General features: G+C 48.8%; 2 protein-coding genes across 2 annotated transcripts; both read left to right on the forward strand.

Annotated features, from left to right (window-relative positions):
- The first annotated feature begins 1,381 nt into the window (after positions 1 to 1,381).
- Positions 1,382 to 6,744, forward strand: LOC135608836 (cytosolic sulfotransferase 5-like). The gene is made up of 3 exons (XM_065101882.1): positions 1,382 to 1,957; positions 4,147 to 4,241; positions 5,703 to 6,744. Exons 1-3 carry the CDS (start codon positions 1,382 to 1,384, stop codon positions 6,661 to 6,663), a joined length of 1,632 nt encoding a protein of 543 aa, XP_064957954.1. The 3' UTR covers positions 6,664 to 6,744.
- Positions 6,745 to 12,303: 5,559 nt separating this feature from the next.
- Positions 12,304 to 13,244, forward strand: LOC135608837 (flavonol 4'-sulfotransferase-like). Its single transcript, XM_065101883.1, has 2 exons — positions 12,304 to 12,619; positions 12,964 to 13,244. Exons 1-2 carry the CDS (start codon positions 12,304 to 12,306, stop codon positions 13,242 to 13,244), a joined length of 597 nt encoding a protein of 198 aa, XP_064957955.1.
- The last annotated feature ends 1,857 nt before the right edge of the window (positions 13,245 to 15,101 follow it).

Here is a 15,101-nt window from a genome sequence, read left to right on the forward strand (position 1 = left end):
TATATATATATATATATATATATATATATATATATATATGTTTCGCTCAGATTTAGGGCCTACATTATCATGATTTTCTATCAATTACAGTAGGCACAATTGGAACGGCCAAATAAGATATTGTTTGTGAAGTAAGACGAGCCGTAGCAAGACACGTTCCCGTGTTAATGACAATAATGGATGGAGAGCTTCGTTCCCATGCACATGTATAATGGATAAGACCAACCTATCATTTTTTTTTTGGGTTCCAAATGCTTATTCAAATTACCTAATATCAAAAATATATACCATGAGTTGGGCCTATATATAGTTTGATTTCTCATGTATGTTTGGCTAAGATTTAGGAAATCGTTAGATCAGCCTGAGTGGCCTCATCACGTTTTCCATGGCCGACGCTTACAGATCCCAGCTCGAAGAAGAAGAGGAGGAGGAAGAAGGAGTCTGATAGGGAAAATACTGGTCGGGCGATGCGCCGTGACGACAGCCCCTTGGAAGAGCAATAACGCTGACTAGACCCGCCCTGACGACTCCCGCTGTTGGACGACGACCTCTGACTCCGCACGGTGGACCACGACAAGACAGGACAATAGCCTACCCCCCGCCCATACCCTGCTACGAACTGACTCACCGCGTGACCCCGGCAGCCGCGTCAGACGCCATCAGAGGTACCCCTCACTCCAGCAGGCGGTCAAGTCAGGTAACACTAACCACCTCTATAAATACCCCTAAGCCCCAGAAGGAGAGGAGGGAGGAACTCACTCAAATACAAAACACTCAGAGGCTCTTCTTCTGCCTCATCCACAACCCCCTCCACGTCTTCCTCTAACTTGATCGTCGGAGGGGTCGGGCCGAGCTCCCGGCCCAACCTGTGTGCAGGTGCGAGACGGTGTCGCCTCTTCCTGAAGCTACGGCGGAGCTACCTCCCCACCCGTAGACCACTGCCTTCCGGACCCGGACCAAGCCGCGACGGCCCCAAGGCCACGGCTGAACAGTTACTTATCGTAACATTTTGGCGCTAGAAGGAGGGCCCGGAATGACGGTACGTTAGTCTTCTCCTTGGTTGCTCCACTGCAGCCGACCTGCACCAGCAGCAGCGACTTCTGGGGCTGTTCTCGGCTCCTCGGCCCCGAGCGCCTCGGTCCCACGCGCGCGGCTCGGCCCCGCGCGCCTCCGCCCGCGTCGGCCCCTCGGCCCCACGCGCGCAGCCAGCCAGCGCGTCCCGGCTCCTCGGCCCCCACGCGCGCGGCTCTGCCCCGCGCGCCTCCGCCCGCGTCGGCCCCTCGGTCCCACGCGCGCTGCCCGCTGGTTGCCGGTCTCCGCCAGGGGACATAGCCACTTGATCAAGGGCCAGACGCTCTCGCCGGACGACGTCGTGGTCCAGATGAGTCGCGGCCGGATCGCGCCCCACCCGGAGCCGACGTGCTCGCCGTCCACGGGCGAGTACTATGTCGACGCCTCGGGGGGTGATCTCCAGGTCGATGTGTTGAACTGGACGCTAGTCAACGGCGGCCTCGCGCCCAAGTCGTGGACCGACTACCTCTACTTGTCGGTCGGCAGCACTCTCTCCAACGCCGGCGTAAGCGGGCAAGCCTTTCACCACGGACCTCAGATCAACAATGTCCACGAGCTCGATATGGTCACAGGCAAGGGTGAGCTGATAACATGCTCAGAAGAGCAGAACTCAGAGCTGTTCCATGGAGTTCTCGGTGGTCTGGGACAGTTTGGGATCATCATCAGAGCCCGGATTGCACTGGAGACAGCTCCTCACGGGGTGAGATGGATTCGAGCACTGTACTCCGACTTCGCGGCCTTCACCAGGGACCAGGAGCTCCTCGTCTCGCTCCACAGCGCCCACCGGAGCGAAAGGTTCGACTACATCGAAGGCTTCGTCATCATTGATAAAGGCCTCATCAACAACTGGAGGTCGTCCCTCTTCTCCCCCAAGAACCCTGTTAAGGTAAGCTCTGCTCACTCCAACACGCTGCTGCCTCGCTGCCTCGGCTCCTCGGCCTCACGCGCAGCCAGCAAGCTGCCTCGCTGCCTCGGCCACTCGGCCTCGTGCGCAGCCAGCAAGCACTACGCTGCCTCGGCTCCTCAGCCCCATGCGCAGCAAGTAGCACGCTGCCTTGCTGCCACGCTGCCTCGGCTCCTCAGCCCCATGCGCAGCAAGCAGCACGCTGCCTTGCTGCCACGCTGCCTCGGCTCCTCAGCCCCATGCGCAGCAAGCAGCACGCTGCCTTGCTGCCTCGCTGCCTCGGCTCCTCGGCCTCATGCGCAGCCGGAACGCTGCCTTGCTGCCTCGCTGCCTCGGCTCCTCGGCCTCACGCGCAGCCAGCAAGCAGCCTCGCTGCCTCGGCCACTCGGCCTCATGCGCAGCCAGCACGCTGCCTTGCTGCCTCGCTGCCTCGGCTCCTCGGCCTCACGCGCAGCCAGCAAGCAGCCTCGCTGCCTCGGCCACTCGGCCTCGTGCGCAGCCAGCAAGCACTACGCTGCCTCGGCTCCTCAGCCCCATGCGCAGCAAGTAGCACGCTGCCTTGCTGCCTCGCTGCCTCGGCTCCTTGGCCTCGTGCGCAGCCAGCAAGCAGCCTCGCTGCCTTGGCCACTCGGCCTCATGCGCAGCCAACACGCTGCCTCGGCCACTCGGCCTCATGCGCAGCCAGAACGCTGCCTTGCTGCCTCGCTGCCTCGGCTCCTCGGCCTCACGCGCAGCCAGCAAGCAGCCTCGCTGCCTCGGCCACTCGGCCTCATGCGCAGCCAGCACGCTGCCTTGCTGCCTCGCTGCCTCGGCTCCTCGGCCTCACGCGCAGCCAGCAAGCAGCCTCGCTGCCTCGGCCACTCGGCCTCGTGCGCAGCCAGCAAGCACTACGCTGCCTCGGCTCCTCAGCCCCATGCGCAGCAAGTAGCACGCTGCCTTGCTGCCTCGCTGCCTCGGCTCCTTGGCCTCGTGCGCAGCCAGCAAACAGCCTCGCTGCCTTGGCCACTCGGCCTCATGCGCAGCCAACACGCTGCCTCGGCCACTCGGCCTCATGCGCAGCCAGAACGCTGCCTTGCTGCCTCGCTGCCTCGGCTCCTCGGCCTCACGCGCAGCCAGCAAGCAGCCTCGCAGCCTCGCTCCTCGGCCTCACGCGCAGCCAGCAAGCAGCCTCGCTGCCTCGGCCACTCGGCCTCATGCGCAGCCCGCACGCTGCCTCGGCGCCTCGGCCTCATGCGCGGTCTATCCGCCTACACCGAGCACCTCGGCCAATCACTGCCGAGATCTACCTCGGCGCGGCCTGTCTGCCTCTATCGTGTACCTCGGCCGCATGGTGCCCGAGTCCACGTCCTCGCGTCCTGCCCGCCTGCGTCGTGCTACTCGGTCGCATGGCCCTTGCGACCACGCCTGCGCAGTCTGCCCGCCTGCGTCGTGCTCCTCGGTCGCGTAATGCCCGAGACCACACCTGCGCCGCTAGCCGCCTGCGTCGTGCTCCTCGGTCGCGTAATGCCCGAGACCACACCTGCGTCGCTAGCCGCCTGCGTCGTGCTCCTTGGCTCCATGTTCCCGAGACAGACCAGTGCCGCCAGTACGCCCGCGTCGTGCCCCTCAGCTCCATAAACCCCGAGACACGTCTGCGCGGCCAGCCTGCCTGCGCCGAACTCCACGGCCCTATCCACCTGGTTCACGCCCCTCGGGCGCGGCTTGCCTGCGCCGAACCCCTCAGCTCCATGCTTGCCAAGCCCACCACCTCAGTCGCAGCCTGCCTGCACAGAGCACCTCGGCCAATCACTGCCGAGATCTACCTCGGCGCGGCCTGTCCGCCTCTATCGTGTACCTCGGTCGCATGGTGCCCGAGTCCACGTCCTCGCGTCCTGCCCGCCTGCGTCGTGCTACTCGGTCGCATGGCCCTTGCGACCACGCCTGCGCGGTCTGCCCGCCTGCGTCGTGCTCCTCGGTCGCGTAATGCCCGAGACCACACCTGCGCCGCCAGCCGCCTGCGTCGTGCTCCTTGGCTCCATGTTCCCGAGACAGACCAGTGCCGCCAGTACGCCCGCGTCGTGCCCCTCGGCTCCATAAACCCCGAGACACGTCTGCACGGCCAGCCTGTCCGCGCCGAACTCCTCGGCCATATCCACTACCTTGCCCACCTGGGTTACATCCCTCGGCCGCAGCCTGCCTGCGCCGAGTGCCCCGGCTCCATGCTTGCCGAGGCTCTTCAGCCTTGCTCCTGCGCAGCTAGCCCGGCAGGGCCTTCCCCCTCGGTCGCGTAATGCCCGAGGCGCTCCTGAGCAGCCGGCCCGGCCGGGCCTTCCCTCGGTCGCGTAATGCCCGAGGCTCTCCAGAGCGGTCTACCCGCCTGCGTCATACTCCTCGGTCGCGTAATGCCCGAGGCTCTCCTGCCTTGCTCCTCGGTCGCGTAATGCCCGAGGCACACCAGAGCGGTCCACCCGCCAGCGTCATACTCCTCGGTCGCGTAATGCCCGAGGCTCTTCAGCCTTGCTCCTCGGTCGCGTAATGCCCGAGGCACTCCTGCGCGGTCACCCCGCCTGCGTTGTGCTCCTCGGCCCTCGGCTCTACGCCATCCCGAGACCACACCTGCGCGATCGCCCCGCCTACGCTGTGCTCCTCAACCCTCATTGGCTCCATCGGCCCCGAATCCAACCCTGCTCGGCTTCCTGACTGAGTTGCGCACCTCGGCCCCATGTTGCACGAGACGCGTCCGCGCGGCTAGCCCGGCAGGGCCTTCCCCCTCGGTCGCGTAATGCCCGAGGCGCTCCTGAGCAGCCAGCCCGGCCGGGCCTTCCCTCGGTCGCGTAATGCCCGAGGCGCTCCTGCGCAGCTAGCCCGGCAGGGCCTTCCCCCTCGGTCGCGTAATGCCCGAGGCGCTCCTGAGCAGCCAGCCCGGCCGGGCCTTCCCTCGGTCGCGTAATGCCCGAGGCTCTCCTGTGCAGCTAGCCCGGCAGGGCCTTCCTCCTCGGTCGCGTACTGACCGAGACCCACCAGTACAGTCGGCACACCCAAAAACCCCATCGAGGTAAAACAAGCGGGACCACCTACCGCCTACCGCCTGAGACCGCCTCGACACCAAGAGACGCAGCCATGCCTCAAGCTCCCTTCCCCTGTCCCGATCGACGCATGGCTCCTTTTCGGGGGGGGAATATGATAGGGAAAATACTGGTCGGGCGATGCGCCGTGACGACAGCCCCTTGGAAGAGCAATAACGCTGACTAGACCCGCCCTGACGACTCCCGCTGTTGGACGACGACCTCTGACTCCGCACGGTGGACCACGACAAGACAGGACAATAGCCTACCCCCCGCCCATACCCTGCTACGAACTGACTCACCGCGTGACCCCGGCAGCCGCGTCAGACGCCATCAGAGGTACCCCCTCACTCCAGCAGGCGGTCAAGTCAGGTAACACTAACCACCTCTATAAATACCCCTAAGCCCCAGAAGGAGAGGAGGGAGGAACTCACTCAAATACAAAACACTCAGAGGCTCTTCTTCTGCCTCATCCACAACCCCCTCCACGTCTTCCTCTAACTTGATCGTCGGAGGGGTCGGGCCGAGCTCCCGGCCTGACCTGTGTGCAGGTGCGAGACGGTGTCGCCTCTTCCTGAAGCTACGGCGGAGCTACCTCCCCACCCGTAGACCACTGCCTTCCGGACCCGGACCAAGCCGCGACGGCCCCAAGGCCACGGCTGAACAGTTACTTATCGTAACAGAGTCCATCACCGGACCTATCAACACTACACACAACTCGTGTCGGCACTACCTAGCGTAGACTCCGGCAATGGCAAACCAATCTTCTGCTACGACGGCTGGTACAGTTTGTCGTCGGGCATAATAGGCACCATGGTCGCCCAAAAATACTTCAAAGCTCGCCCTACCGACGTACTAGTCGCCACGATCCCCAAGTCTGGCACCACATGGATGAAAGCCCTCGTCTTCTCCACCGTAAACCGTGGCTCCTGCGTCGACTCCCAACATGCCTTGGAGTCCTACAATCCCCATGAGTACATCCCCTTCCTTGAACTCCAAATCTACACCAACAACCGAGTACCTGACCTAAGCAAGCTGCCACCCCCGCGACTCTTCTCCACACACATCCCCTTCCATTCCCTACCGCCGTCGGTGGTGGACTCCGACTGCAGAGTCGTGTACTTGTGCCGTAACCCCAAGGACAACTTCATATCCTTTTGGCACCACGAAAACTGGGTCAGGACGAGGGCTAACTTAGAACCATGGACTCTCGAGAAGGCCTTCGACAACTTCTGCAAGGGCTTCTCTTTCTTTGGTCCGTTTTGGGATCATGTGCTTGGTTACTGGAAGGCGCACTTGGAAAGGCCTAAGAAGATATTGTTCGTGAAGTACGAGGAGCTGCTGCAAGACACAGTAGCTCAGCTGAAGCGGCTGGCGGAGTTCCTTGGCTGCCCCTTCTCAGAGGATGAGGAGAAGGAAGGGGTGATCGATGGCATCGTGCGGTTGTGTTCCATGGAGAGCTTAAGCAATTTGAAGGTGAACAGGTGCGGCACGACGGACTTCGGGTGTTGGACGGTGGACAACAGCCTCTTCTTCAGACGCGGTGTGGTGGGGGATTGGCTGGATCATCTCACGCCCGAGATGGCCGATCGATTGGATGAGATGACGAAGGAGAAATTTGCTGGTTCTGGTTTGATGTTCTAAGGCACATATCTTGTAAGAATAATATATATTGAAACTTATGTTGGATCTTAATTCAAGAAATGGATTTGGAGGCAGGTAATTACTGTTAGAAATGGTTCACCTGAGTTGAGTCAACTCATAACTCACACGCATCAAATCCTTAGAACATCATATCTATATAAGGACTAGAAAAAAAAAAAAAAGTTAGGAGAAACCCTCCCTACAATATCGTCTAATCACATTATAATTAAACTTTTCTTCTTTTTTTTTCTGATCGATAATTATAATCAAAATCTAATTAAATCTATAATATATTTTTATATAATTAAATAAAAGTTTATAATATAACAAATCACTATCTACCATGGCGTCGATGTGTTTCATAACACATCAATTTCTGTGAGGTAATTAGAGTTTGTGCCATATAATATTTTCTCTTAAGAAAACAGTCTGTACGGGCAAAGGCAAGAGTTAAGTCAGTCAGTTGGATATCATACGTTCTTTGGTGGTTTTGGATCCATAATTTTGGGAATTAGAAGTTGTCTTCGCTCCCTCTTTTGCTTTTGTTTGATTCCGTCAATTTACTGAAACATATTATTAAAAAATAATAACTTTTTCAATTCTAAAAATTATCATTAACAAGTTTATATTAAGGAACAGATTATAAAAGCTGCTTTTATTCCGAATTCCCAAATAATTAATCACATTCGGAATGTCCAACATGGAAAGAAGATTGTTGTGCTATGGAATTAGTTTGGAGAGGACATGGGAGTTGAGAGGGCGATGATGATCGACGAGTGTGAAGGTGGTGTGCTCCTCCCCCCTAGTCCTCGTCTTCTCCACCATAAATCGTGGCTCTTGCGTCGACTCTCGACATGCCTTGAAGTCTATGAGTACATCCCTTTCCTTGAACACCAAATCTACACCAATAATCGAGTACGTGACCTGAGCAAGCTACCACCGCCGCGACTCTTCGCTGCGCACATCCCTTTACAGTCCCTACCGGCGTCGGTGACGGAGTCCGGCTGCAGAGCCGTGTACGTGTTAAGATCAATGATGTCTTGATCCTGTCTAATAATCGGATGCACACGGAACATAGATGGGAGATAAATGATGTCTTGAGCCAAAAGTTAAGTGCCCATGTAATCAATTTCTTCCTTCTTCAACATGGATGTTGGGCTGGCAGTTCACGGATTCAGCTCATAGTGGGCTTGGACAGCCCACACTCCTTTTTAACCTAATTCTAATTAATATTAGGAGGGGTGTGATGGCTGCGTTTTGGAGAGAGAAAAAAAAACATAAATAGGACAGCAACATGGGAGAAGTGAATAGCCACGGGATTCCGAGAAAAACAAGACAGAAAAGTAAGAGAAAGAAATGGAAGAAGACAAAGACAACGCAGAGAGATTGTTCTCAATTATCTAACAGTATTCTCATCTCAGGTTAGATCAAATCTACAGTAGACTCTTGCTATGATTACTTGGGAAGATTTTAGATATTGTAGGCAGTGACGTGATCTTTGTATCCCAGTTATTCTCTTGTGATTGTTGCTAAGGTTTAGGGCAAGAGATTGAGATTTGTATATTCATTATTCTCATAGTGAATTATCTCTAGTTTGCCCTGTGGTTTTTACCCTTCACATTGAAGGGGTTTTCCACGTATATCTTGGAGTTTTATTTGATTATAGTTCCATTTAATTCTGATGTGGTCTTCTAGTATTTGTTCATATATAAAGAATATTCCTATTTATATCCATCAACTGGTATCAGAGCAAGAGGTTTTGGTGATTTAAATTTTTATATTTGAATATAGAGGTCAGTAATATTTCTCGCATGATTAGTTTAAATAGAAATAATTGGATGATATGGAAACTAAGAATAAAAGATCTCTTGTATTGCAAAGATTTGTTTGAACCTTTGCAGGGGGATAATGCAAAACCCATAACAGATAATGAGTGGAAGATGTTAGATCGAAAAATAATTGGGTTTATTCGACAGTGGCTTGATGATAGTGTCTTTCATCATGTTTCTACTGAAATTTCTGTATATTCTCTTTGGAAAAAGTTGAAAAGTTTGTATGAAAGAAAAACAGCTGGCAACAAAGCTTTTTTGATCAGAAAACTTGTGAACCTAAAATATAGAGAAGTGCTTCTAAACATTTGAATGAAAAGCAAAGTATTACTAACCAGTTATCCTCTATGAAAATGTCTCTTGATGATGAGTTATAAGCATTGTTACTTCTCAGTTCATTACTAGAAAGTTGGGAGACACTAGTAGTTTCCCTTAATAATTCTACGCCAGATGGTGTTGTCACTATGAGTCAAGTAACAAGCAATTTGTTGAATGAGGAGTTGAGAAGAAAGAGTTCGGCAACATCTCAGAATGATTCACAAGCACTTATCTCAGAGAATAGATGAAGGTCAAAGTCAAGAAGCAGTTCACGTATGGGTAGAAGCAAGTCAAGATCAAGAAAAGATATTGTTTGCTATAATTGTGGTGAGAAAGGACATTACAAGAACCAATGTAAGCAACATAAGAAGAGCAAGAAAAATGAAAAAGAAGTGAAGTCTATATGGTCAAAAGATAATATTACAACTACAATGCAGGGTGGTGATTATTTGATTTTATCTCCTTTTGATGATATTTTTTCTTGTGTGTGTCAGGATCTTGAGTGGGTGATTGACACAGGTGCTTTTTATCATGCTACACCACATAGGGAGTTTTTTACTACATACAGGTCTGGAAATTTTGGTGTTGTCAAGATGGGCAACTATGGCACAGCAGACATCATAGACGTGGGTGATATCTATTTAAAGACCAACATAGGCTGCAAGTTTGTGCTTAAGGATATGACGCATGTGGTTGACTTGAGGCTGAATCTAATTTCAGTTGGAAGGCTAGATGATGAAGACTATGATAGCATATTTCACAAAGGGCAATGAAAGCTCAGTAAGGATTCTCTTGTTATAGCTAATTGAAAGAAATATCATACTTTGTATAGGTTGCAGGCTAAAGCTTATGTTGAGTAGTTAAATGTTACAGAAAAAGACTTCAGCATGGAGTTATGGCATAAGCGATTGGGACACATGAGCGAGAAGGGGTTGCAAGCTCTTTCCAAGAGAGAGGTATTATCATACCCCAGAGATATACATCTGAACCCTTGTATTGATTGTTTAGCAGGTAAACAACATAGAGTTTCATTTGCTAGTCCTGCTATGTCTAGAAAAATGTATGTCTTAGACCGTGTTTATACAGATGTATGTGATCCTTTGAGGATAAAAACTCATGGTGGATCTGTTAATGTTCTTGGTATAAGTGGTGCATTTTATTTTGTCACTTTTATAGATGATTTTTTCAGGAAATTTTGAGCCTATGCTTTGAAGACTAAAGATCAAGTGATTAATGTCTTCAAAGAGTTTCATGCCATGATTGAAAGGGAGATAGAAAGGAAATTGAAATGCATAAGATCAGATAATAGTGGTGAGTATACAGGATTGTTTAATGACTATTGTAGGTCACATAGGATCCAACATGAGATGACAGTTCCTAGTACACCTCACCATAATGCAATTGCAAAGAGGATGAACCGCATCATCATGGAAAAGATCAGATGTATGCTTTCACAGGCCAAGCTACCCAAAAGGTTTTGGGATGAGGCTTTGAGGACTATAGTTGATGTAATCAACTTATCACCATGTAAGCCCTAGATGGTGATGTTGTAGAGCATGGTCAGGGAAAGATGTTTCCTACAAGCATTTGAGAGTGTTTGGTTGTCATGTATTTGCACATGTTCCAGATAATGAGAGGTCCAAACTGGATGGTAAGTCTAAACAATGTATTTTTCTTGGCTACTCACATGATCATTTTGGTTACAGGCTTTGGGATCCAGAAAAATAGTAGGTATTTAGAAGCAGAGATGTAGTCTTCTTTGAGGATCAAACTTTTGAAGATTTGAAGAAGAAGGCACTAGCCAATACTTCTGCAGAAGGATTAGCAGATTGTGACCCAGTTATTCCTCCAGTATATCATGGTGATGGGGGAGATGTGCAGGAAGATGGTGTAGAGCCTGATGTTGATCTACCTACAGGACATGTTGAGCAAGAAGAAATAGGAGAGCAAGTTCCAACAAAACCTCAATTGAGAAGATCTTCTAGACAACGTCAACCTTCCAAAAGATACTCTACAGATGAGTATGTGATGCTTACTGATGCAGGTGAACTAGAGAGTTACTTGGAAACAGTTGAAAGTGAGCAGAAAGAGAAGTGATTAGTTGCTATGCAGGAAGAGATGGATGCTCTTCAGAAGAACCACACTTATGATTTGGTACTGCTACCAAATGGAATGAAGACCTCACCAAAAGAAAGGCAAGAGATATGCTGACAACTGGTCGGCATGGCTTCACATTGATGAGTCATGAGACAGCCTCCCTTATAGGCTGAAGGGGGAGGTTGTTGGGCTGACAGCCTACAGATTCAGCCCATAGTGGGCTTGGGCAGCCTACAACCCACACCCCCTCTTAACCTAACCCTAATTAACATTAGGAGGGGTGTGGTGGCTACGTTTTGGAGGCAGAAAAAAAAACATAAATAGGGCAGCAACGTGGGAGAAGTGAATAGCCACGGGATTCTAAAGAAAATGAGAAAAACAAGGCAGAAAAAGGAGAGAAAGAAAGGGAAGAAGACAAGGACAACGCAGAGGCTGTTCTCAATCATCTAGCAGTGTTCTCATCTTAGGTTAGATCAAATCTACAGTAGACTCTTGCTGTGATTATTTGAGGAGATTTTAGATATTGTAGGTAGTGACGTGATCTTTGTATCCTAATTATTCTCTTGTGATTGTCGCTAGGGTTTAGGACAAGAGATTGAGATTTGTATATTCATTATTTTTATAGTGGATTATCTTTAGTTTACCCCATTGTTTTTACCCTTCACGTTGAAGAGGTTTTCCACGTATATCTTGTTATTCTATTTGATTGTGATTCTATTTAATTCCACTACGATTTAATTCCATTTACTTCACAAGACACGCTTAAAAAAGACACCAGGTTTTTCCTAACTTCCTACAAAGGTATGCGAACTGAAATGTTTACGGCCTTGGAGGAAGATTTTGATTTACCAAGTATTTACTGCAAGAAGATAATATATTTCCAAGAGCTGGTTTGCTGTTAATGAGGAATTCATGCACTTCTTCGTCTAATAAATAAGAATGCATTTAAGCATAATAAACAACTACGGTATCTAATACCAAAACTTCAAAACGGGATAAGATTACATAAACCAAATGGCAAGGGAAGAGGAAATATCTTCTTTTAGTTTCACAAACTTCAACTACTATAAAACCAACCAACTTGTCTCAACAACATCTTAAATGTCAACGTCTTGGAGGCACCTAAGTATTATCACACCATTCTAAACTCGCCTTCAACATTTTACACCTGACGTTTCTGACCACTTCCGATTCCAGATTTCGTTTACGCTATCTAACTTTTCTTACATTCAATAATTTCCAAATAAACTATTATGTCACAACGGTTAGGTCATGACAAAAATCACAGAGATTAAAATAAATTTTAATTAATTAATTATATATATTTATGTGTGTGTGTTTGGCTAAGATTTAGACAATTGGTAGATCAGCCTGAGTTGCCTTGTCCCGCTTTCCCATGGCCGAAGCGTTCGGATCCCGCTTTCCATCGAGGATCGAAGAAGAAACCGAGAAGGAAGAAATCCGCCACCGGACCTATCAACACTTTCACACATCTGGTGTCGGCACTACCAAGCTTAGAGTCCGGCTTTGTCGACTCTACAATGGCTGGTATGGGTTTCCGACGGACATCGTAGGCACCATGGTCGCCCAAAAATACTTCAGAGCTCACCCCACCGACGTACTAATCGCCACCATCCCCAAGTCCGGCACCACATGGATGATAGCTCTCGTCTTCTACAACATTAACCGCGGCTCCCACGTCGACTCCCGACGTGCCTTGGGAGTCCTGCAATCCCCACGAGTGCATCCCCTTTCTTGAACTCCAAATCTACACCAACAACCGAGTACCTACCCGAGCAAGCTGCCACCCCCGTGACTCTTCTCCACACACATCCCCTTCCATTCCCTGCCGGCGTCGGTCGTGGACTCCGACGGGAGACTCGTGTACGTGTGCCGCAACCCCAAGGACAACTTCGCATCCTTATGGCACCACATAAACAGGCACAGGACGAAGGCTAACTTAGAGCCACAACCGCTCGAGAAGGCCTTGGACAGCTTCTGCAAGGGCTTCTCTTTCTTTGGCCCGGATTGGGATCATGTGCTCGGTTACTGGAAGGAGCACTTGGAAAGGCCAAAGTAGGAGAACTACTGCAGGACACCGTAGCTCAGCTGAAGCGGGTGGCGGAGTTCCTTGGCTGCCCCTTCTTGGAGGATGAGGAGAAGGAAGGGGTTATCGATGGCATCGTGCGGTTGTGTGCCATGGAGAGCTTAAGCAATTTGAAGGTGAACAGGAGCGGCACGACGGACTTCGGGCGTTGGACGGTGGACAACAGCACCTTCTTCAGACGCGGGTGTGGTGGGGAATTGGCTGAATCATCTCACGCCCGAGATGGCTGATCGATTGCAGAAGATGACGGAGGAGAAATTTGCCGGTTCTGGTTTGATGTTCCAAGGCGCATATTTCGTAAGAATAATATATGTGTAATCCGACTGAATAATAATTTTCTTTTCTTATTTCCATACATTTTTTCTTCTTTATCCCCTCCAAGACAACACATTTCTTCATCGTTCTTCTTCCTTTACTGGAGAGGCAATGAATGGTTGGTGAGGTTTACATGCAGCGGTTATACTCCTCTGTTCCTTCTATTTTATCTTTTCCAGATCTAAGGTGCTCGATGAGTGCTTCATTTATGGAGTGTTCGAGATTCCTCAGATACGATTGTACCGAAGAGAGAAGAAGCGGCAGAATGATGAAATCAAAGAAGCCATAGCAAGATTTAATTGCTTCAAGTATTGTTCTTCTGTGTAAGATTACAAATATCATATACACCAAGCTTGGCAATTCTATTAGAAATGAAAAAACAATAGGTAACATCGATAGCTTCTACAGCCAATGCCGCCAATCCCCAATGGACAGAGAGTTGTCCATTGTATGACACAAAGGCGAGATCCACCAGAAAAGATACTCCCAAACATAGATTATAGCCTATAGGCACATCCCAAGATCCATTACAAGTAAAATCCGAAACCAAACAATGACTCTACAATTCAAATATATTATAAAAAGTCAACTTTATATGGATAGATACATCCAAAATCCAAAGATCCAAGATAGTATTAATTAAAATATAATTACCGACAACTATAGAAAGTCCGTCATGCAACATTTCAAAAGCAGAGAAAAATAACCTCCAAGACCAATCATTCTTAGAAAAAAATAAAATTGAATGTCCCAAGTGTCAACATTCTCATATTTAGCTCTAATCACCTCATATCACAAACTATCGTATTTGTTTAAATATTACAAAATCCTCCTTTACAAAACAAACCTCATGATATGCAAGTTTTTACCACTATAAATCGTGGCTCTAGCGTCCACTTCTGACATACTTGATAAGATTAATTCAAATAGCTATAATCACATAAAATAAAAGGAATAATTATTGTGAACACCAAATCTAATAAAAAACTTATTGATGATGTAATGTTTATTTCATATTTAAAATAAAATCTCATTAGTATTGAGCAATTGATAAGAAAAGAATATTATGGGCTAATTACATATTATCTCTTATAATTAGTTGCATTTAGCATCTCAGTCCCTATTCTTTCAAAAGTTATATTGGGATCCTTATACTGACGAAAATAAAACATTGAGATTTCTATATAAGGTTAAAAATATAATTTCATAGGGTTGAAAATGAAGAGAGAAAAAGAGATTTTGTTAAGCAACAATGTTAAATGTTTTACTTTTATAAATATATGGATCTCAATATAACTTTTGAAAGTATAGTGATCAGGATACTAAACGAAGCTAATTACATAAGATATAATTAATCCAGATATTATGTTATCTTTTATAATAAAAATTAGTTTATTTATAATAAAAATTAAAAATTAATAGCAACTGTAAGGTTGATAAAAAAAATATAATATTTTCTTTAATATTTTTGGATTTCTCCTCACATGTTTAATGGATAAGACCAATCCATCATTTTTTTCTGGCTCCAAACCCTCATTCAAATTACCTAATATCAAAAATATATATCATGAGTTGGACTTATATATAGTTTGATTCTCATATATGTTTGGCAAAGATTTAGGGACCAAATTAGCATGATTTTCTATCAGTTACTAGTAGGCGCACTTGGGAAGGCCAAAGAAGATATTGTTTGTGAAGGACAAGAGGCTGCAACGGGACATGTTGCTATGTTAATCGCAATAATGGATGGAGAGCTTCGGTTCCATGCACAT

Source organism: Musa acuminata, chromosome BXJ2-4, assembly GCF_036884655.1.
Source record: "Musa acuminata AAA Group cultivar baxijiao chromosome BXJ2-4, Cavendish_Baxijiao_AAA, whole genome shotgun sequence".
In the NCBI taxonomy this organism is placed as follows: Eukaryota; Viridiplantae; Streptophyta; class Magnoliopsida; order Zingiberales; family Musaceae; genus Musa; species Musa acuminata.

Coding starts and splice junctions, on each gene's coding strand:
- LOC135608836 (XM_065101882.1), top strand. CDS start 1,382: ATGAGTCGCGGCCGGATCGCGCCCCACCCGGAGCCGACGTGCTCGCCG. Junction 1,958..4,146: donor CCCCCAAGAACCCTGTTAAG/GTAAGCTCTGCT, acceptor CCTCGGCCGCAG/CCTGCCTGCGCCGAGTGCCC. Junction 4,242..5,702: donor GGGCCTTCCCCCTCGGTCGC/GTAATGCCCGAG, acceptor TTATCGTAACAG/AGTCCATCACCGGACCTATC.
- LOC135608837 (XM_065101883.1), top strand. CDS start 12,304: ATGGCCGAAGCGTTCGGATCCCGCTTTCCATCGAGGATCGAAGAAGAA. Junction 12,620..12,963: donor CTCCCACGTCGACTCCCGAC/GTGCCTTGGGAG, acceptor GGTTACTGGAAG/GAGCACTTGGAAAGGCCAAA.